This window comes from Glycine soja, chromosome 12 (assembly GCF_004193775.1).
Source record: "Glycine soja cultivar W05 chromosome 12, ASM419377v2, whole genome shotgun sequence".
Lineage (NCBI taxonomy): Eukaryota > Viridiplantae > Streptophyta > Magnoliopsida > Fabales > Fabaceae > Glycine > Glycine soja.
The window spans coordinates 4,682,797-4,703,299 of NC_041013.1; the positions used below are offsets into that span (position 1 = coordinate 4,682,797).

Consider the following 20,503-nt stretch of genomic DNA (forward strand, 5'->3'; position numbering starts at 1 on the left):
GTTTTAATTTTACTATATATACTATCGACTGCAGTTTATTGAAAATTAAAAGAATTTATAGGTCATGAACTCGTACTTCTCATTTCAAAAGTTTTACTCATAAATTTTAACTGATAATAAATATTATACTTTAAAAAATATGTTACTGACCCTTCTCTTATATAAATACACCTTTAACAGACATTGTTCAGCGACCTAAGTTTGGCCCGAGCCACATTTACATTTCTTAGCCCATATAATTAAGGCAAGGAACAAATTGTGATATTAAGGGACCCGATTTCATATTATCTAGAATCTAGATGAAGATATGGGAACGAACTTTTAAGTTGAAAGGCGTTGATTTATAGTCATAACTAAAGAAGATCTGTTGAACAATTGCCAATAATAGAACAAAAACAAATGAAAGAATTTACTGTCATCAATTCAGTCAACTGATTTAACAACACATTTTTATCATATAAAACGAGGACACCGTATTTTCTTTCACCAAGCCACCTTGCAACATTCAGAAGCATTTCCTGTGTACAATTGAAGGACCAGCCTCATCATACTCAGCCTTTGCAATCCACATCTGCATTTCAAACATGATGTCCTATTATGCTACTGGCATTATATTTAACTTACTGGGATATTTGATCAGGGAACCGAAACTAGAACTAAAAGGAAGAAAAGCACATGCATAATCTCTCGGTCATACAATTATCATCAGGTTTTAATCCTTCTAAAGTGTACAGTGAGAAAGAAAGGATGTATCTACAGTTGATTTGATCAATTTAAAGAAACTAAATTCATGCATTAGAATCATAGCAAAGTGTTTACCTGTTGGAAAGTGCTGAGAGAAGCCAAGATAGAGCCACCAATCCAGACACTGTACTTTCTCTCAGGTGGAGCAACCACCTTAATCTTCATGCTGCTTGGGGCCAAAGCTGAGATTTCCTTGCTCATTCTGTCAGCGATACCTGGGAACATGGTAGATCCACCACTGAGAACAATGTTTCCATACAAGTCCTTCCTAATGTCGACATCACACTTCATGATTGAATTGTAAGTGGTCTCATGAATGCCAGAAGCTTCCATTCCGATCATGGATGGTTGGAAGAGAACTTCAGGACATCTGAAACGCTCAGCACCAATGGTGATGACCTGTCCATCCGGCAACTCATAGCTCTTCTCAACAGCAGAGCTAGTTTTTGATGTTTCAAGCTCTTGCTCGTAATCAAGGGCAATATAAGCCAGCTTTTCCTTTACATCCCTTACAATTTCACGCTCAGCTGTGGTAGTGAAGGAATAACCACGTTCTGTAAGGATTTTCATCAAGGCATCAGTGAGATCACGTCCTGCTAAGTCAAGACGGAGGATGGCATGAGGGAGAGCATAGCCCTCGTAAATGGGGACAGTATGGCTGACACCATCTCCAGAGTCTAGAACGATACCTGCACAAATTAATTCAACAAGCATGAAGGAAACAAGACAAGTTAGACAACCTCAGAGAAATCAGCTCTACTACTTCTAGTTAGATTAGGAAGATATAGAGTTTTCAACCACAACTTAAGTATGATATTGTCACATGGGAAAAACAAGAAGAGACTCCACAGAGCATTGCATGTTTAAAATTAACCAGCTTAACAATTTAAGAGTGTAGCTTAGATGGAACAGAATAATTTTCTTGAAAGAAGTAATGACTAACCAGTTGTACGGCCACTGGCATACAAGGATAGAACAGCCTGGATGGCAACATACATTGCAGGGGTATTGAAGGTCTCAAACATAATTTGGGTCATTTTCTCACGATTAGCCTTTGGGTTGAGAGGTGCTTCGGTTAGCAGAACTGGGTGCTCCTCAGGAGCGACACGGAGTTCATTGTAGAAGGTGTGATGCCAGATCTTCTCCATGTCATCCCAGTTACTCACAATACCATGCTCAATGGGATATTTGAGAGTTAATATACCTCTCTTGGACTGAGCTTCATCCCCAACATATGCATCTTTTTGGCCCATGCCAACCATCACTCCCGTGTGACGGGGACGACCAACAATGCTGGGAAACACAGCCCTCGGAGCATCATCCCCAGCAAATCCAGCCTAAACATTGCAATACAGTAGACTCAGTAAATCAATAGAAATTGAAAAGTACTGGTCAATCACTGCAGGAAACAAAAATATTGAAAATAAAACCATCCAGATATCTTACTTTCACCATTCCTGTCCCATTATCGCAGACGAGTGGTTGAATATCCTCACCATCTGCCATTTTTTATTTTCAACTGCTGAAAAAATAAAAAATAAATAAAAAATCGCTCAGTTCATTGAGAACAAAGCCATTTCAGTATTTCACATGCAGAGTCTAAACAAATGCAACATCTACTAGAGTGATGCTGACTACAACAAAACGTTTGCAGAATTTAGGATATAACCTAAAGGTCTAAATCACGGGTATCATTCTCTTCCTTGATATCTGCACTTCGCTGGGTCATGTGAAAATAATTTATATTTATCTCTCTAGAACCTATTCACACCTTACATAGAACAGGAATTCGATCTACTTAAGTTGATAATTGAACTTCATGAGGTGCAGTTCTAAATCTGACTGATAAGTTTCAAAAATAACTTTCATACTTCAATTTGATAGAAAAACAAATCCTTTGAAAGATTAGGATTTGTGTAGTTGAAAATGAAAGTACAGAAGATCTCAATATGATGGAACACTAAAAATTTGGAAAAATCTATTAAAAGACAACTAAACACTAAATTTTCACGTCATGCAAAATTTCAATCCGAAAAGCTATAAACACAAATCTAAATCATTGTTGTTCATATCAGACCAGACCACAAGTGTAACAATGAATTTAACACTAACGGTTATGAATAAGCATTGTATTTTAAATCTCTTTATACTCATTCAAAACTAAAACCATTTGTTTATTACTATACTTTTGATAAAATTTAATTTCTTTTCATATTCAATTTAATTAGAATTCGATGATACTGTATAAGTTTATGATAAATACGTTAAACTTGATACATAACCTATTAACACAGAAGATATTTACATTAGCTGCGGATCATAATTAAATTCTTTATAAAATAGTATAATATATTCCATTATATTCGATAAAAAGTATAGTTATAGTACTTCTTATATCGTTATATCACATTCAAGATTTTAAAAAACGAAGTGCATTCTTGACATCGCAACCGCGAATGCAGCTGGAACTTGTTCACAATTTTCTGCAATATCAAGAATCGCAGGTTAAAACCCTTGTCGGCACTGATTCGGTTGGATTGAACAGGAAGCTTCAGCAGCTCATTTTTTTATCTGATTATAACAAGATTTTACCTAAACACGATCAGACACGAAAGGGACAATCGTTCTTGACATTTTCAGATTTCAATATTTTCAAACAGGTAATGTATGTTACGCGGCATAACATTAAACAATGCAAACAAAAACCACTGGTTCCATAATCATATTACCGATTGCATAAATTCAACGAAAAACTCGTGTCATGAAGAACATACAAATCAGAAAAATCAACAATAACTATCATCAGAAACAGTGAAGCAGACAACAAACAGCATAATGCGAGATAAACGGCAAGGCGCAATCGAAACGAGGAACGAAAAGAAGAGGAGAGAGAGAGTGACCTGAAGAAGGAGAAGAAAGAGAGGGTTCTCCGATCTCAGCTACCCGCTCTTTGGGTTCAAAAGTGAACGGAAGTAACGCGCTCTGTGGACTTGCGTTTTTTTAAATTCGGCTTTTCACCCTCCACCACATACCCCTAATAACGCATCAACACCGTCCATTCTCTTTTCAGAGACTCGATTCCCTCGCGACACGTGTCCCCTTCGATCTTGTGGCTATTCATTACAGCCTGTTTGTTTTTATTGCTTGAAACGTGCGGTGAAACTTCAAATGTGGCCCACTCCCACGGCGTTTCTTACCTTGCCCCAAATATGGTGCTCCCATTATTTCCACGTCTTAATTCTATTCATCACACACTTTATTATGGGCCTAAATTTTCGTTTTTGAATTTGGCCCCAATGGATTAAATGTAGTCGAAAAAATAGAAAATCGAATTTGTGCTCAGCACTCAGCAGTGTTGTCTGCATAACCAAAACCTTTAACATCACACAATTGTCTTTTTTTATTTTTTGTCTTGAGTAAACAAGATGAAGCAAAAGAAAGATAAAAGGACAGACAGAATATTGGAAATATAATTATTCTAGATTAATTACACTTTATCTCGTTTAATTTAATTTATAGTTTTGCGTATTTAATTTTAGTGTCTAATTTATTGCTATATTCTTTAAATTGATAAAGAATTGTGCAAGTGACATCAGCAAAATCGTATTTGGATAACTTAATTTTGTTTTCAAGAAGAAAAAGTTGATGGACTGACATTTTTTAAACTGCGAAATGATAAATAAAAAAAATACTCGTGGTCACACTTTGTCCATTAAAAACGGGAGAGAAAAAAATGATATTGCGGTTTTTCATTTTGTTAATTTAAGTTTTTTCTTTTTAAAAAAATGTGCATATCCAGTGCTTCGTTTTATATTTTTGCTAACCTTTTGGACAAAGAATGAATAAAGTATATATCATATATTTAATTATTTTTATAATTACATAATAATATAATCACTTCAAAAGTCATATCAGTGATATTTAAAAAAAAATTACACTAACATTGCTTAAAAACAATTGTGATTTATATAACTTCATCAAGTTAATTGTTTTAATTTACATAAACAAAAAATTACTTTAGCGTGAAAAGATGTAAGTCATTCGAGTCAGTGATAGAAGAATGTCTTCATTGACGTTTTATATTTGTTTTAGGTATCTCTCATATGAAAGTTAGAAATTTGTTATTTGAGGTACACAAATTTATTTAAGGATTCATACACGTAATATGAGAAAGTCATAATTATTTGCTAACCATGTCAGACCATGACGTTACATTTCATGCTTTATAATACAATTGTAAATTCATAAAAAAAAACTAGTTATATTTTTGGCTATTAAAAAAAAAGTTATAATTTTGGTTGTAATTAACATAAGTCCAATTTTGTTATAAGTAAGAATCAAAAAACAATACCAACAAATTTACATCACTCACACATCATATTCAATCAATTAAACTAAACCACTAGGTTATCATAAGTTCACTTATATATATAACTCATTTATTGAAAAGTAAATAACAAAATGTATATTATATAACATGAGATTTTACTAATATATATTTTTATAAGGGTACTTTTCCAAAATAAAAAAAATATTTAATGAAAATAAACTTTATTTTTAAAGTATTAATAAGTTTACTACCTACAATTAATAACACTGTATATAGCATGCACCTAAAAAAGTTAGCATAAAAAGGTTCAAAAATTAATCGACAATGCAAAATGCCTCAAGCCCAAACTGATTTGGGCCAAACTCCTTGTGTTTAGTCTTAGGCTCTTAGCAACGTAGCCAACCTTGTCCAGTCTTAACCATTTTAAGTTAATTTATTTACAGAATAATAGTCAGATAGAATTGGAAGTGAACACAGTCTTTTTCTCTCGTTTTTTTAAAAAAAAATCAAGAACGGAGTCAAAGAAAGAACCAACCACAAATGACAAAACAGGAAAGTACGAAACCTCGAAAGTTGACAGTCTTATATCGTGCTGCAATACGGATTTTAATGTTTATATCATGAGAAATACATAAATGATACAAAAAAAAAAGAGATTAGTTATGAGAAACACGAATTCACGTTGCAAATATTTAATGGATACCAACATTTTAAATTTTAACCCCACCATAAATGGCTATTCTATGGTACTAAACTAACTGATAGAAAAGGAATTATTTTTCGTACTAAGAATTTGATACAAAACAGATTTTTTGTTACAATATCAATTATAAAAAATGCAAAAATTAAATTTAAATTTCTCAGTAATATATTTTTATGTAAATTCAATCATATTTAATTTTAATATCAACAAAACACAATTTATTGTATTCAATATTCTATTACATTTGACATGCGTATATTATTTGATCTTAGATGCAATCTACTAGTCCAACGCTAGTCCAGTAAGTATATTGAATATAATACCAAGATAATATTCGTGATATCAGTAGCGAGGGGAAGTAAAGAGAAGAGTTGAAGATTTGAAATATTTGTAAGGAGATATGGTTCATGATTGATAGGGATGGGGACATGATTTGAGATGGAAAGCAAATAGCATTTTTGAAAACAGATGAGAATGGATATATCAAGTTTGAGATATGAAAATTATTAGTATGTTTTGAAATATGTTGACAATAGAGAAATTAGGTTTAGGAGTAGAAGTTATAATTATTAACTTTTAAAAAATTTATCTAGAACATGAAAATCACACTCAAACATGAAATCAAACACATGCGATACGTATTTGAATGTACATCTGCATTAAACAGGAGTGTTACGGTTTTGGTTATACACATGAAAAAATTGGTTGGCATGCATATTTGGATTGACATATGTGATCGATATTTGATTAAATTTTCACGTCAAAATACATCAAAAACAACTAAAACCTATCCTTTTCATCCCTCTAATTGATAATCAAACTTACTTTCTTTCGGTCGGATGAGAAAATGACGATTCCTACGTTGGAATCTGACATCTGAGGTGGCAACCTTACTGAAATATTGAAAAGCTATACAGTACATGACAACAACTGAGCAAAACATGGCTCAACAGGTACCCTTTTACCTGCATGCCTTCACTTTTGGATTTTTCATCTAAAGTCATCACTCACACCTATGCCGTTATTTTTTTTTTCCCTCTGTGACTCTAGTGGTGGGTCTATTTTTCTCTCATAATTGCAAAGCTTGTGGGTATGGTCTACGTTTAATTAATCTCTATATCATTGTTTCTTATGAATACAATTCATTATTTATTTGATCTCGTGTGTCCGCTACGAGGTTGGAGCTTTCCCCAACCCTTTTCTCTTTTTCTTCCATCAATTTGATTGATGTTATAGGTTGAAGGAAGGACATGGCATCTAGGCTTAGAGCCACTGAATGTAAGGATTGGGAATGGCTAGAAAATGCAACAGTACTGTGTCAACGTCACTCATCAACATGTTACTTTCTGGTTCCCCAACAACATGTTCCAGTGATTCTTCATCAAATTTAGACACACAGGTCGGTGAAAAGAAACGCAACTTTTTTTATTTATTTTATTGTTATCTTTTGAGGTTCTGATATATACCTGCGCGCGCAGAACACTAGTACCAATGATCCTGTTTTCTGTCTACGTACGTAGCAACTACTGAGAGAGGTCATGTGATAAACTGACATGACTAGAATAGAATATGCTTTCATTTTTCGTCTTTTTTAACTTGTCTATTACTGCTTATGCGTGCTTCTGTTAATCATGTCGTTAATTAGGACTTACAATGTCCTTTGAATTTCAGATTAATGATTTTCTGAATGAATGTTTAGTGAATAGTTTTTCAAGGATGTAACTACGATCACAAAGCCTCGATCTAATGCATGTTAATTAGGCAGTACATTAATAATTACGTACTTTTCAGGAGAGAAGAATTATATTTAATTTAGTAGTTTCTTACATTTCAAAATGATTTAGATGCTTTCTCAAAGTTTATGCCATTTTCAAGAGTAAAAGAAGAAAACAAAAGAAAAGGATATTAAAATCTTGAAGCAGATCATTAAAATAAATTAAGAACATCCAAGTTTACTAGGTTAATATAGTACGTTTACCAATAAGGCTAATATTGGTAAGTTTTAATAGGAATACTATTTTATGTGAAATTTTCTCACAACTTCTATCATTTGAAAAAAAAAAGTATCTTTCTTTCTCTTAATAAATTTAAACAGATGTTCTTTTCCGTAAAAGATATTTGCAGCCTTCAAAATTAAAATTAAAAATTTGTAATATTTTTAAAAATTAATTAGATAGAAAATTTTAACATAACAATATGTTAGGGAAAAATCCACTCCATCGATTCCCAAACTTTAATTGACAAAATTCTAGTATGTTATCATATACGAATATGCCATGGATTAATTACTTGGGTGCTAATATCCTGCCATTACAATAATATTATCACATTTGGGAGCCTTGTAGGTATTTCCAATATTTTAGAGCTACCTAGAAGATCGATAGGAAGAGCAAAAACACAAGTCTTGAAGAGAAAGAGGGGCAAGAAGTCAAAGTCCAGGTCATGGTTATTCTGTCTGTGCTCAAATAGTAATAGTGGCAGTAACCCTGATGCTGAGAACAATCCTCCATCCCTTGGTCAATTTCTTGCACTAGAAAGAAGAGCTTCTAATGAAAATAGAAAGAACCAAATCATATCCCTCTTAATTATGTGCCCTGATAATGAGCTTGCATTGACTCAAACCATTGAAGAAGCACGCTCATATATATTATTTGTGAATGGCACTATTGATCCATCTCAGTCCATCAGTTCAAGGCAGAATCCACAGAGAGAACACATGCAGGGCATCAGGGTACGACAATACATAGTTTGACTCACTTGCTGATATATGTCTCTAATTGTGTGCACAAGTTTCTCGTGGTTAACTAAAGATTTGCACATATATCTTATATGTTTGTGTGGACAAGCTTGTAAGGGCATGTTTGGTTTTGAGTTGGGAGATTTGAGCTTTTAATGTTTTCTTTTCAATATTCTCAGATCCTACAGAATCTCAGCTTCCCTGACTCTTGGCTAGTAATTCTTAACCCGGTTTTCTTACCTTTTATCATTAAGGAACATGAGTAATATAAACAAAAAATATGCGTGTAAACATTCAATCCGATGCCCACATGTTGTTCTCAACATCAAGTAAATTTTCTTCTGAGATGAATAAATTTAATTTGGGCATCACTAAACTCTAATTTTCTGGTGCACGTCTTAATCAATACTCGATCATCTTCTACTGGTTTCAACCCTATCTTTGATGACAAGGAAACTTTTTCTAGTCAATTGTTCTTTCGCTAAATTGGCAAACGTCACGTACTTAATGTATTGTCTCAAACATACAGCCAGAAATAAAATTGTTATTTATCTATAAGATTATCAGTCTCAAGTTTCAAGTCTGTTGAAAAAACGTAATCGAGTGTCAGAATCCCCTCCTCCCCCGAAGAAAAACTCAATACGATATGATTTTCTTCGGACTTCAAAATTAAGTTAGTGGTAGAAGTGTTCATGGGATATGTTAACATATGTCTATACCGACACATAATAGGATCAATTTTGTGAACATGAATCCAACCTAATCAATTTTTTTAAGGTACTCTTTAAGCACAACTGAAATCTTTTTTTTTCTTTTTATCAAATGAAGATGCAGTTAAGGAAATCTCTTCTCAAAGCTAACGTCTTCAAGATTTAAATCTCAAATATTCCCAGTAAGGTTTGTGTGAGTAATCATTTATTATCAAGATGATAAATGGTAAAATAGTTTTTTTTTTAAATAAATAAATTATATTTTCAAGCAAACTTTCTTAATATTAAATACATGAATTGTGTAAAAAAGAATATTAGAAATTGCGTCACTAAAGTTTCTTAATACACTTTTATTATTGCCAACAAAGAGTCAAAGACTTCAAACCAAAATACTTCGATCCTTAAGCAACAGTACCATATTTACAACACAATTTATGCTCTTTTTCTAGCATTTGAACAGAAAAAAGATGCGATTCAAACAAAACTCCTAGAGTGGTAATTAAATTTCTAATGTGCTTTAAATTGCCAAGTAGATAAAAATTTTGTTGAACATTTCTCCGTAAAATCTTATAAGCTTACATAAGAAAGACCTCGTTACTGGTATCATGCTTAAAGCTTGAGACCCATGGACCGAAAATAGAATTGCATGAAGTAAAAGCAGGTATATTTGTCCGCAATAAGTCGCCTCATCATAACAAATTTCCAAAACAGTGAAAATTTCAATATCCAGAGAATGATGCTTTTTCTGATGGCTCAACGTACTTTTTGAAATTTTGGATATTGATTGATCGAATTGATTGCTGCATACGATCACACACATCGCACCTCCCCTTTGAGAATTATTGATTTCGTACCTGTCACGTTTGCACCAAGCCCTTTGGTTTGGATCCAAATGGGAAGATTACGAGATTTCTTAATTATTTAAATTTCTTTTATAAGTAGTGCTACCAAAATAACAATGGCCCATGTGATTGTGAACATGACCCATTCTTGTAGATATTCGTGCATGTATCTTCAAAGCAGAAACCAATGCTAATGTCTAGATTAGAGTATATTATCTTAATACTAAATGTTATGAATGCATTATTATTGTTTAAAAACACATAGTATATTTAGAACAAATCAGTAACAGAAGTTAAAAATAGCTTTGACTATACAAATGTCTGACATATCAATGTAAATTTCAACTTCCCAGTAAATTGTGCTTACATTATTCTGAAATAAGATTTTCTTAAACATGTTAAGTCACTCAATAAATTTAGCTTATATTCATATGTGAGTTCTTTTCAACAAGAAATCGATGCGATATGTTTAAGAAGTTAATGGGTAAAACAAATTAGACTCGTCTCAATTTATTACTTATTATATTCGCATTTAAAAAAATATTTCAGTGAAAAGACCAAATAACCCTTCGGGGTGTGATTCCCTAAAAAAAAAAACTCTATCTCTGATCTCTTCTCTCTTCCAAAAACCTTCCAACACCCACCGTTTTCTCTTTCTCTATGCGCCGCACCACCAAACACCACAAACCAGCGCCACCAACCTTATCTACCGCCACACCACCAGCCCGCCATCCAATCGGCGTCGCCACCATGAACCACCACTAAACCACCCACGGCCAAAGCCAATCCAAAACAGCACCACCATCACCAACCAAACCACCACCACACCACCGTCATGCCACCCAAAATCGTCGCCGCAAGATCTTTCAAATATGTAAAGTCGATCTAAAATTAATTTAAACCTAAAATTAGTTCTCTAATGTGAAGTGAAACAAAAAAGGATTTTTCAAGCTAGTTTATGACTTTATGTATAAAAAAGAGGTTTTTATAGTATGTAATTTAATTTTCTCCATGAGAAAAATGGCATCTTCATTATGGTCAAGGCCATGTATGACGCGACTTTTCATCCTACTTTTCTGCTAACTGCTAGTAAGTGTCTCTTTCAGTCCGAAATTATTAGAACAGCACAGGAGTTGATGCTAATCAGAATTCACAGTTATTGCACCAATGATGCTAATTCTGCCCCTCAACTTGTTATCTAGAGCCCAGTCAGGTACAAGTGATCCTGACACATGAATTTGTCCAGATTGTGTTATATTAATTGTAAGGTTCCTCTTGTGCAGTGAGTGAGTGCATAAATAAATTATTCAGCCTACGCGGACATAATCACATGGCAACCAATTAGCAACAACCACGGCCATTTTCCCTTTCGTATTTTTTTATTGCTCATTTTGGTATATAAAAAAACAAATCAGAAGCAAATACACAATACATTTTCATATGATCTTGGACTCCTATTTTTGAGAAAAAGAATTTCTCATTTCAATGACTACGCCCAAAACCATCGATGCAGGCGATGCTTTTCTTTCCCAAGTAATAATAACAATGTTACAATTTACAACATGACATGCCCCTCTTCAATTCTTTCCCCAACCACACTTGGTAGTTGGTACCTACTACCCTGAACTCCAATCTTACTCACTTTGCTTAGTTTCCAATAATAAAATGAACCTTTTTTCCCTTTACTCGTTATACTTTCATTTGCCTTGTTGATCAAGCAATTTGTTACCCTATCTTTTCCAAATGATAAGCGCAAGCACCACACCAATAACAGCATCATATCACTGTTGTTTATCATCTTCCCACTCATTTTCAGCAGCAATTTTTCCAGAGCTGCGACCACCCATTTTTCCAAATGAGTTCACATTTGATAATCCCTTGATGCTGCTGCTACCGTCCTCGTTCAAGTTTCGCAATTTCCTTGACTTGCTAGGCTTGGAACAAGTGATATCAACACCATCTTGATTAATGTCATCAGGGCTTTCGTTTTTTACAACTACTAATCTTGCTATGCTGCTTCGGCAGAATGGACAAACTGGTGGGATAACACGAGAAGTAGAAGGGTTGGGCTTGTTGTGACAACACAGGGCTAGTGTGCATTGTGCACACATCTGGTGACCACAGTCTTGGACTTCAATTGTACACACTTGCTCAAAGCAGATGCAGCATAATTCCGTCTCACTAACCTGAATTATCTAAATTAAATTAGAATTTTGCTACATTTTACATAACAACAATCCTTATTTAAAGTGCAGTAAAAATGAAAAATAAAATAAATATAATTTACAAGGATTAAAAACAAAAAAATAATTTTGCAAAGACGAAAAACAGAAAAACGTTAAATGACAAGGAACAGAGATATTTAAGCCAAATCCAAATAATTAGACTTTCAGTATATATATTTCCTTAATTCAATCGAATAGCACTTGTAAAAAGAGTATAGCAAACTCAATAAGTTAGTATAAATTTAAAGGGGGTCTAATTACCTCGGAGATATTGTCATCTACCCCATCAGAATGTGATGGAGATGGAAGAGAGTAATCACTCCCTTTCAATATGTTCTTCTCTCTTTCCCTGTTTGCATCCATCAGGGCCCGCTCTAATAACTCTTTGGCGTTTGGATTAAGCTCACTGATTATCTTCAAAGATGATGGCCATACAAGAGACTCAGCAGATGAAAGATTCAGCAATGTTGCACATGCGCCATGTCTGTGTTTCAGAGCAACTACATATGGTATTCGCCTGTATAAACACAACATAGAGTATGAAGGAAAATTCAGAAATTAATATGAGAATCTAAAACATTGCTAATCAAATTATAAGTAAGAACTCGTGTTGTTAGATGAAGTTAGTAGTATTTCCTAAACTGAAAAGGTTGCACTTTCACAAGGAAATGGAAAACAAGAAGAATCCAATTAAAAATACACAGGTTTTTTCCACTACCAACCAATCCAAGATTTCGATATCATTAGGAATCATTAACTTTTATGCTAATTACTTTTTAGAATGATTATATTTTGACAACAAAATATTTTAAACACTCAATCAATCTCTCTTCTCTTCCTCTCTCTTTATAGACAATTCAAGGTTGTCTAAGAAACATTTTTCTACTTTTTAGGTGTTAAGTTCTTGGTTTAAACTTGAGAGTTATTATCAAAATTAAACTCAATCAATAAATAGGAATACAAGAGGATGCTCCACCAAAACAAGTGTCAAATTAAGAGTAAGATGATTAATCTTTGTTTGTATTGTAATTAAAAGGTAGTATACTGTACCCAGAGGCATCACGTTGAAGGCGATCTGCACCCCATGCCAATAGTTCCCGGATGCAATCCAAAGATCCCCCTTTGGCTGCCAGATGAAGAGGAGTGCTCCCAGGACATCTGCATATAGCAGAAATTCCTTATTATTCCACAAAACAAATGAATAATACATCAAATTCATCCTTTCAAGACTGTCTCAACCACAACTTTGACAAATAGAAGATATAAGGTTGGTTAGATAATTAAGAACAAAGGAAAGGAGAGAAAGGTTATGAGTTTCATTTCGTCTACTAATAAAATTAACAATTAATATTTGTCAATAAAAAAAAAAAAACTTCGACAAATAGAATATGTACCCATATCTTCCGGTTGAAGCAGAAACAAGAGCTCCACTGTACAATAGAATATGTACACATTCAGGCCGTCTTTGACGAGCTGCCAAATGCAATGGTGTTGCACGTCTACCATCTCTAATATTCACAAACCGAGCAAAACCCCTGCGCAATCAATTCAATTTATTTTCTTCTTTAACCATGTATCGATTGGTGAACAAAATTTATGCAAAAGCAGAAAAAAAAAAAAAAAGGACCAACCAAGAAGCAGCCACTGGACTAGATTGAGCTGCAGAAAGAATTGCCTTAAGGCAAGAAGAATGGCCATAGTAAGCTGCATAGTGCAAACAGGTTCTTCCGTAACAAGCATCAAACATTAATACCTGTAAAAAAAATTAAATTAATTTTAAGAAAAGTTATTCTATTGAAAGAATAAGAGCTCGGGAAGTTATTGGAATAAACATCATTTGAAAATTTTCAAACTCAAAACTCCACATACATTAGCACCAGCTTCAAGGAGCTTTTCCACACAGGCGATCTTTCCGTGCATTGCAGCCAACATAAGCGGTGTCTGAACCGATCAAAAGCAATCAGCATTAGTAAAAGCAAAATTCTTAATTGGAACCAAATTTATTTTTTTTAAAATCCCACATTCAGTTCAAACCAAGTTACCTGCTTTTGGCGATTCAACACATCTGGATTCACAGATCCATCCAAAAGCCAAGACAAAACCTGCAGCAATTGCCACAAAGAGAGGTATTTTAGGGCAGCAATGAAACTAAATACCCAAATGGGAAAAGGGGGAAAGGGGGACCTGGATCTGGCCATTAGCAGCGGCAATATGAAGAGGAGAGTGGTGATCATAGACAGTGGTGTGGTTCAAAAGAGAAGGGTGTGTTTGTAGCAAAGCTGCGACAGTGTCTAGGTCCCCATGCTGCACAGCACGGAATAGGCCATGCTCATGGCTCCCTCTGCAACTCAGCCCCTGACCCATCACTCTCCTCTCTTTCTTTTCAATTCAAAGCTCGCACATTTATTATTGTGGCTGTGGCATCAGACACCCAAAACTCTGAAAACTAATATCCACCTTTTGTTCTTTCAAATCCAACGCCTGACGTTCAAACCTGAAACTAATGCACTCTTGGAAACTCGTTAATGAGTCATGTCACGTTAGTGAGTAGTAGTATTTGAATGGGGTTTTAATTGACTAGTAAACTTGTCAAAAAGGACACCTTGAAGTTCGGGTTTCCAATTCGGCTATGCGCACTCCCCAATTTGACTGCAACTCCTTTGGTCGTGTTCTAATGGAAAAATTCCACAAAGATCTACTCTTAGTTCGTTCATCATTACTCATTAATATGTCTGCGGTAAAACATTTCACAGCTATGAGTGCCACATCCATACAAAGATTCTAATCTTTTCATACTGCTGCGTGCTACAACCAGACAGAAAAATACATCCATTTCTTACCGAGTTTAGAGACAGATACAAATATTTATTACAAAAATTTTAGAAAATTTTTTAAAAAATTATAAACAATATAATTTTACCTATTTTAATAAAAAAAAATTATTTTAATTCTTTAATCAATGTCATAAAAATGTTAGTTAATATTTATCTAAAAGAATATACTGAATATTACAGGCGGTGAATGAGGAGGAAGGAAAAAAAATAAAACAAGTTAAATTTTAATATACTATTTATGTAAAAGCATTGGGGCATGGATTAACTAACAAAAGAATATTCTAGCAGTTTAACTGATAATTTCAATTTCAGACCTTAATTTTTTTTTATCCATAAATGTTTGTTATTAATTTTTTAGTTTTTGTTCTCTTTCTTTTTTTCTTTAACAATCAAGTTAACCTTCTAAGTCTTAATTTCAAACATTAAATATATAATTAAATTAAATACATAAAAAGTTTTAACTTTTGTTGCTTAGTATAATGATTTTTCTTTTTTCCTGATTTTAAACCAGATTTTTAAAAAAATAGACCGTAGAGACTCAGAATATTTCTCTACTTCGGATTATGTAGTGGGATAGAAAATCATATCGCTGGCTTTTCTACTTCGGTCGGATTCGCACCATATACCACGTTGCGTTCACGTCAACTTAATATTATTTTTGTCCTAAATGTTATCCTGATTTACTTATTACATATATAACAATTTTTAAATAAATCTAAAGCGTTAAGATTATATCTATTCGATTAAATTGTTTAGAGTAATTATAATAATTCTTTATAACATCGACATTGCTTGAAGAAACAAATGCCCTTGAGACGAATTATCATCAAGAGTGGAACTTTGATTAGTCCTAAATCCACTATCCCGTCAAGGAAGACAAGCTGTTTATACTTTATGAATCAATTTTGAATAGATGAGATGAGTAAAGCAAAATTTACTTTAAAAAATCCACCTTTAAAAATAAATAAAAATAGTTTTCTATAACGTTCTTAGTTTACTGGTGGTAAAAACAAGCTAGCAAAATCAAACTTCAAAACAATAAGGGAGCGGTGTTAGCGGTGCTTTTACTCCAACAAGAAGCATCAGCTTCTAACGAAATCACCTTTTCACGTTATTTTTATGCTTTATCTTTATCTACATTTATACAATAAATTTGAATTTTTATCTAAAGTGAGAGCTAAGTATATTTAATTTTAATTAATGATTTAACTGTTAAATTAAAAGTTCTTATTAAATCAAGTATATTTATTTTATTTTATTTTTTGTAAATTTTAAAAATATATGATATTTCATTAAATAAATTTAATATCTCATGTTTTTCATTTTTCTTTTCTCTTTCCCACACTCATCTCATATCTCATGAAGAAGTGGAAAAATATCATTATACAGAGTTATTATTGGCAGCCCATAGGCTATGACCAAGAATGTTCTTCTTCTTTTTTGTATAGAAACAAGGATGTTCTAAATACATTAAACTTCATGTGATTAATGTCTTACCTGATCCTTCTTTTACTCGTCACCGAATGAGGGTTCTGAAAGCCATGCGATTAGCAAATGTTTTATGTTTTATTATGGCATCCATAATCAGCCCACAATAGAAACATGAGCAGTACCGAATCTGCCAAAAACCAACGTCTCATTCCTCTCTCTCTTAAAAAAAAGGCTTATATAATAATACTAGAAAATTGTGTCTCTTAGTCTTTAAATATACTACTAATCATGACTTATTTCTTAATTGAAAATACTTTATATGATAAATTATTCTCTCTTCAATAATCTCTGCATCTAAGAAAAGTTAAACTCCACCTACTAGTCCTAATACTTAATGCATATACTGGAAAAGAATTCAATTAATTAAGTAATGTGCTTAAATTGTTGTAAGCTTTTTTATATTTGTGTTTGATTCTTACATAAAAAATTAGTAATATATATATATATATATAAACATGATGATCGAGTCCCAAAATTGAATCTGAAATATTTAAAATATCCACAAACTGAACTATATAATTACATACTCACTTTGATGACTTTAGACTAGTTAGTTGACCTAAGTAATCATTCAACTACCTAAATAATGTGAGTTAAGTCTTTATTTTGATAATTATTCAACGGTTAAGTATCTTTTTTTAGTTTATATTTTCCCTTCTTTTTTTTTTAAAAAAAAAAAGAGAGTTGGGTAGAGTAGTACGGCTTTGCAAAAAAATTTAAAGATAAAAGTTTATCTTCTTTTTTAGACGAACAAAAGATCAAAACCAATTGTTTATAGAAGTTGATTAAAAAAAATTATCAAAAAAATAAAAAAAAAAAGTTACTTCAAATATTATTTAAGAAAACAATCATTGTTGGCGTTAATGACATAAAAATTTGGAAAGCACAAGTATGTTCAACTATTTTTGTCCACTTCAATTTTAAAATAAACTTAAATGTTTTATAAGTTTATCAGTAAACAAAAAAAAAACTTAAAATAATATACGTAACATCAAGCGACTCCATGATTTAATATAAGGTAAGTTGAATGATTTTTTTTTCTTTAGAAAAAAATGCATCTAAAAGTGAATAGTTTTGTTTGAACCTTGTGTTGCATATTTGATAATAGATTCTTTTAGACATTAATTAACCAATTGTGTTTTTTCATCAGATTAAAATTTATAAAGTAAACTTAATTAAGCATATGCTTAATTAAAAGAAAAGAAAACTTAAATAGGTTGGGCCAACCAAATTGACAGCCCAATGGGTATATAGAACCTTTACTTCTATATATAAAGAATAATTAAGGCCTATTTGTAGTGTTTACGAGCTACTAAAAAAAGTTGTAATCGAATAAAATTGTCTGTGGTTTAAGCTTGTAGAACAATTTTCTTGATAGGCCTCTATTGATATTTTTTAAACTAATTATAAAATTAATTTTAGATTCGGCAGAAATCGAACTCAGATCTTCTTATATAATGTTCTTTTCTTGAAAAGAAAAAAGTGTTACTTACAACTTACAAGAAACGAAAAAAAATGAAAAACTCGGAACCTGACCTATGCGATGTTCAAAGTCCTTATGGCCACCCTGGTGGGACCCACAGTGGAGATCATGATCCTAATGGATGGCCCTGATTTATTTTGCATCTTCTAGTTGTCCCCACTCGTTACGATCGTACCATTTTCGAAACCGCATCATTATTGCTTCCGGTGTGGCGGACTTACATGTGAATATGAGGATGTGCAGTTACACTTTCTCATTTTCTTTAAATCTAATTTAGTCAGTTGAGTAAAGTGTGTGGATGTTCTAAATTTTTTAATATTGTTATCAATTCTTACAAATAAAAAAAATATCATATGTATATAATTTTACAACCAACATTTATTTGTATTTTGAAAATATATTATTGTACATTAAAGTAAAGTTTGTTAATGGAATATCTAATATTTTAATTTTATATAAATTTTTGCTTACTTGATTTACATAGTTCTCAAAAGTCAAAACAACTGTTGAATTAATGAAATTCAACATCTATAAAAAATAATTCGGTAGAGTAATTGTTAAGTTGCTCTTAGAGTAAATTAATCATTCTTTAAATAGAAAGAGGGAGAAAACAATGCCATATTTTGTTAAAAATGAAAAATAAATCTAAATCATATAATTTATTGAGTGTTTCAAATTAAAATAATCTTAATTATTTATATATAATCATATGACAAAAATTAGCTCATCTTTCATATCTCGTCCTCTCATTAGATATGTTACATACACACAAATAAAAGACACTTTTAGTAAGAATTGTCCTTATATAAGAATGAAAAGAAAATTGTTAATCATGAGATAAAATATATTTAGCTCTCATTGTTTATTTATATATAAATATTTTTTTTAAAAAAAATCTATGACCTCGTATCTACATCTATGAATAAACTAGACTTGAGAAGAAGTATTCATACGGCGTTTTTTTTGTTGATTAATAGAGTGTTTATATAAATATATAAATAATTTTTTCTATATGGTATTAATTATAGTATTTATCATATGCATAATATATAAATAACTTTAATTATATTATTGAATACTATATTTATTATATTTAATAAATATAGTATATATTTATGAAAACCTTGACTTTTCACATGAATCTATGTATATTAAATTTTTTGTATAAAACAAGTAACTTTTTTTTGTATTACACTAATAACCTTTTTATAAAAATATATATTAAAGAAGTTATTTTCAAAGCTTGATATGGTAAGTTGTTTGATCATGTCTTCTCTCTAAAATATAATTTTTTTTTTCTTATTTTGCTTAATTAGAGTGAGACGGTGAGACCCCTTAAAAAAGTGTATTTGGCATTATTCTTTGGTATTGTACATTTGTACTTGAGTACTTGTGAATTTGATCCCTTCCTCAAGCGGAGCCAAGTTAAGTGGTGTCTGCTAAGTTTGGCCGTCTACATCTTTTTGTAATTTTTTTTATACAAAACAACAAGAATATCTATTTTTTTTTCTGTTTTCAATATCTATCTATTGCTAATAAAAAGTTGATTCTTTTCGAGATGTAAAAATTATTTGAATGAGGCAGTAAAAAAAAATGAATTTAGTATTACTTCAGTATTGATAACTTTTTATCCAATAGATTGCAAAACACTCATTATCATTTACCCAAAGACAAAAAAAAGAATTGTTTAAGAAATTAAACTTTAGCAACATATTTAAAAACTCAATATTGATAACTTTTTTGTGATCCTACCCACCACATCCTCCATTGTTTAACTAGGTCCACTATATGTATATATGGCCACCGTTCATCTAACGACTTTGACTTTTATTCCTAACTCAAGGATATTATACGAACATCATGTCTTTTTTATTTTTTCTCGTTTCGTAGTGGGTCCCACACAGTTTGGCCGCCCTAACAAATTTGCTTGGTCGTGTTCTGTTCAAACATTAGGAGCGCATATGCTACATTAATTATAAGCAACTTATTTGGTCATGGCAGAATTTGAAATTGTTATCTAAAACAGTTTTCATATAGGCAACTGACAGCAACGCAGACATTTTATTTTCTCAAAAAAAATTATTATTGAATAAGATCCTATACAAGTCTTCTTAATGTAACAAAAAAAAAAGTACAAGTCTTCTTAAATGATTAAATGATTTATGCCTATTTATTTATTAGTAAAGTTAATTTCATTAATGACAAAAATATTTTAAAATACGAGTTATCAACATATTTTTTTAAATTAAATTATTTTTTCCTCTTTAGTTTACGTTAGAAAATACCCAAGTCTCACATCGTTTAAAAAATAAAATCAATTAGTTTTAAGATAAAATCTGACATGGTATCAGAGTTAGATTCTGTTCCTGGGACCTCGCCTTCGCTTCCGGTACGACCACTCACC

General features: G+C 32.0%; 2 protein-coding genes and 1 long non-coding RNA gene across 6 annotated transcripts; 1 reads left to right on the plus strand and 2 right to left on the minus strand.

Annotated features, from left to right (window-relative positions):
• Positions 1-319: 319 nt before the first annotated feature.
• LOC114379813 (actin-like) lies at positions 320-3,787 on the minus strand. 2 transcript variants are annotated; one of them, XM_028338548.1, is made up of 5 exons: positions 3,645-3,787; positions 2,191-2,266; positions 1,688-2,081; positions 820-1,433; positions 320-571 (listed from the first exon to the last, which is right to left on the minus strand). In XM_028338548.1, the coding sequence occupies exons 2-5, from the start codon at positions 2,248-2,250 to the stop codon at positions 506-508; spliced, it is 1,134 nt and encodes a 377-aa protein (XP_028194349.1). In that variant the 5' UTR covers positions 2,251-2,266; positions 3,645-3,787; the 3' UTR covers positions 320-505. The 2 variants fall into 2 exon arrangements, with proteins under 2 accessions (XP_028194349.1, XP_028194350.1); XM_028338549.1 differs by having other exon boundaries at positions 2,191-2,263; positions 3,645-3,746.
• A 3,226-nt stretch (positions 3,788-7,013) lies between these two features.
• Positions 7,014-8,692, plus strand: LOC114378133. Its single transcript, XR_003659260.1, has 2 exons — positions 7,014-7,176; positions 8,123-8,692. It is a non-coding gene; the product is annotated as an uncharacterized LOC114378133 (long non-coding RNA).
• A 2,715-nt stretch (positions 8,693-11,407) lies between these two features.
• LOC114380464 (putative E3 ubiquitin-protein ligase XBAT31) lies at positions 11,408-15,052 on the minus strand. 3 transcript variants are annotated; one of them, XM_028339537.1, is made up of 9 exons: positions 14,894-15,052; positions 14,476-14,785; positions 14,334-14,393; positions 14,161-14,232; positions 13,923-14,044; positions 13,686-13,826; positions 13,342-13,449; positions 12,553-12,808; positions 11,408-12,252 (listed from the first exon to the last, which is right to left on the minus strand). In XM_028339537.1, the coding sequence occupies exons 2-9, from the start codon at positions 14,653-14,655 to the stop codon at positions 11,848-11,850; spliced, it is 1,344 nt and encodes a 447-aa protein (XP_028195338.1). In that variant the 5' UTR covers positions 14,656-14,785; positions 14,894-15,052; the 3' UTR covers positions 11,408-11,847. The 3 variants fall into 3 exon arrangements, with proteins under 3 accessions (XP_028195338.1, XP_028195337.1, XP_028195336.1); XM_028339536.1 differs by having other exon boundaries at positions 14,476-14,791; XM_028339535.1 differs by having other exon boundaries at positions 14,476-15,052.
• Positions 15,053-20,503: the final 5,451 nt, after the last annotated feature.

What these genes read in the sequence shown, in the direction of transcription:
- LOC114379813 (XM_028338548.1), bottom strand. Translation starts at nt 2,250, where the DNA reads ATGGCAGATGGTGAGGATATTCAACCACTCGTCTGCGATAATGGGACA. An exon ending in ATGGGACAGGAATGGTGAAA is followed by an intron (nt 2,082 to 2,190) that starts GTAAGATATCTG and finishes TGCAATGTTTAG; the next exon opens with GCTGGATTTGCTGGGGATGA. An exon ending in TGCCAGTGGCCGTACAACTG is followed by an intron (nt 1,434 to 1,687) that starts GTTAGTCATTAC and finishes TAATTTGTGCAG; the next exon opens with GTATCGTTCTAGACTCTGGA.
- LOC114380464 (XM_028339537.1), bottom strand. Translation starts at nt 14,655, where the DNA reads ATGGGTCAGGGGCTGAGTTGCAGAGGGAGCCATGAGCATGGCCTATTC. An exon ending in AGTCCAGTGGCTGCTTCTTG is followed by an intron (nt 13,827 to 13,922) that starts GTTGGTCCTTTT and finishes TTGATTGCGCAG; the next exon opens with GGGTTTTGCTCGGTTTGTGA. An exon ending in GCTTCAACCGGAAGATATGG is followed by an intron (nt 13,450 to 13,685) that starts GTACATATTCTA and finishes TGCTATATGCAG; the next exon opens with ATGTCCTGGGAGCACTCCTC.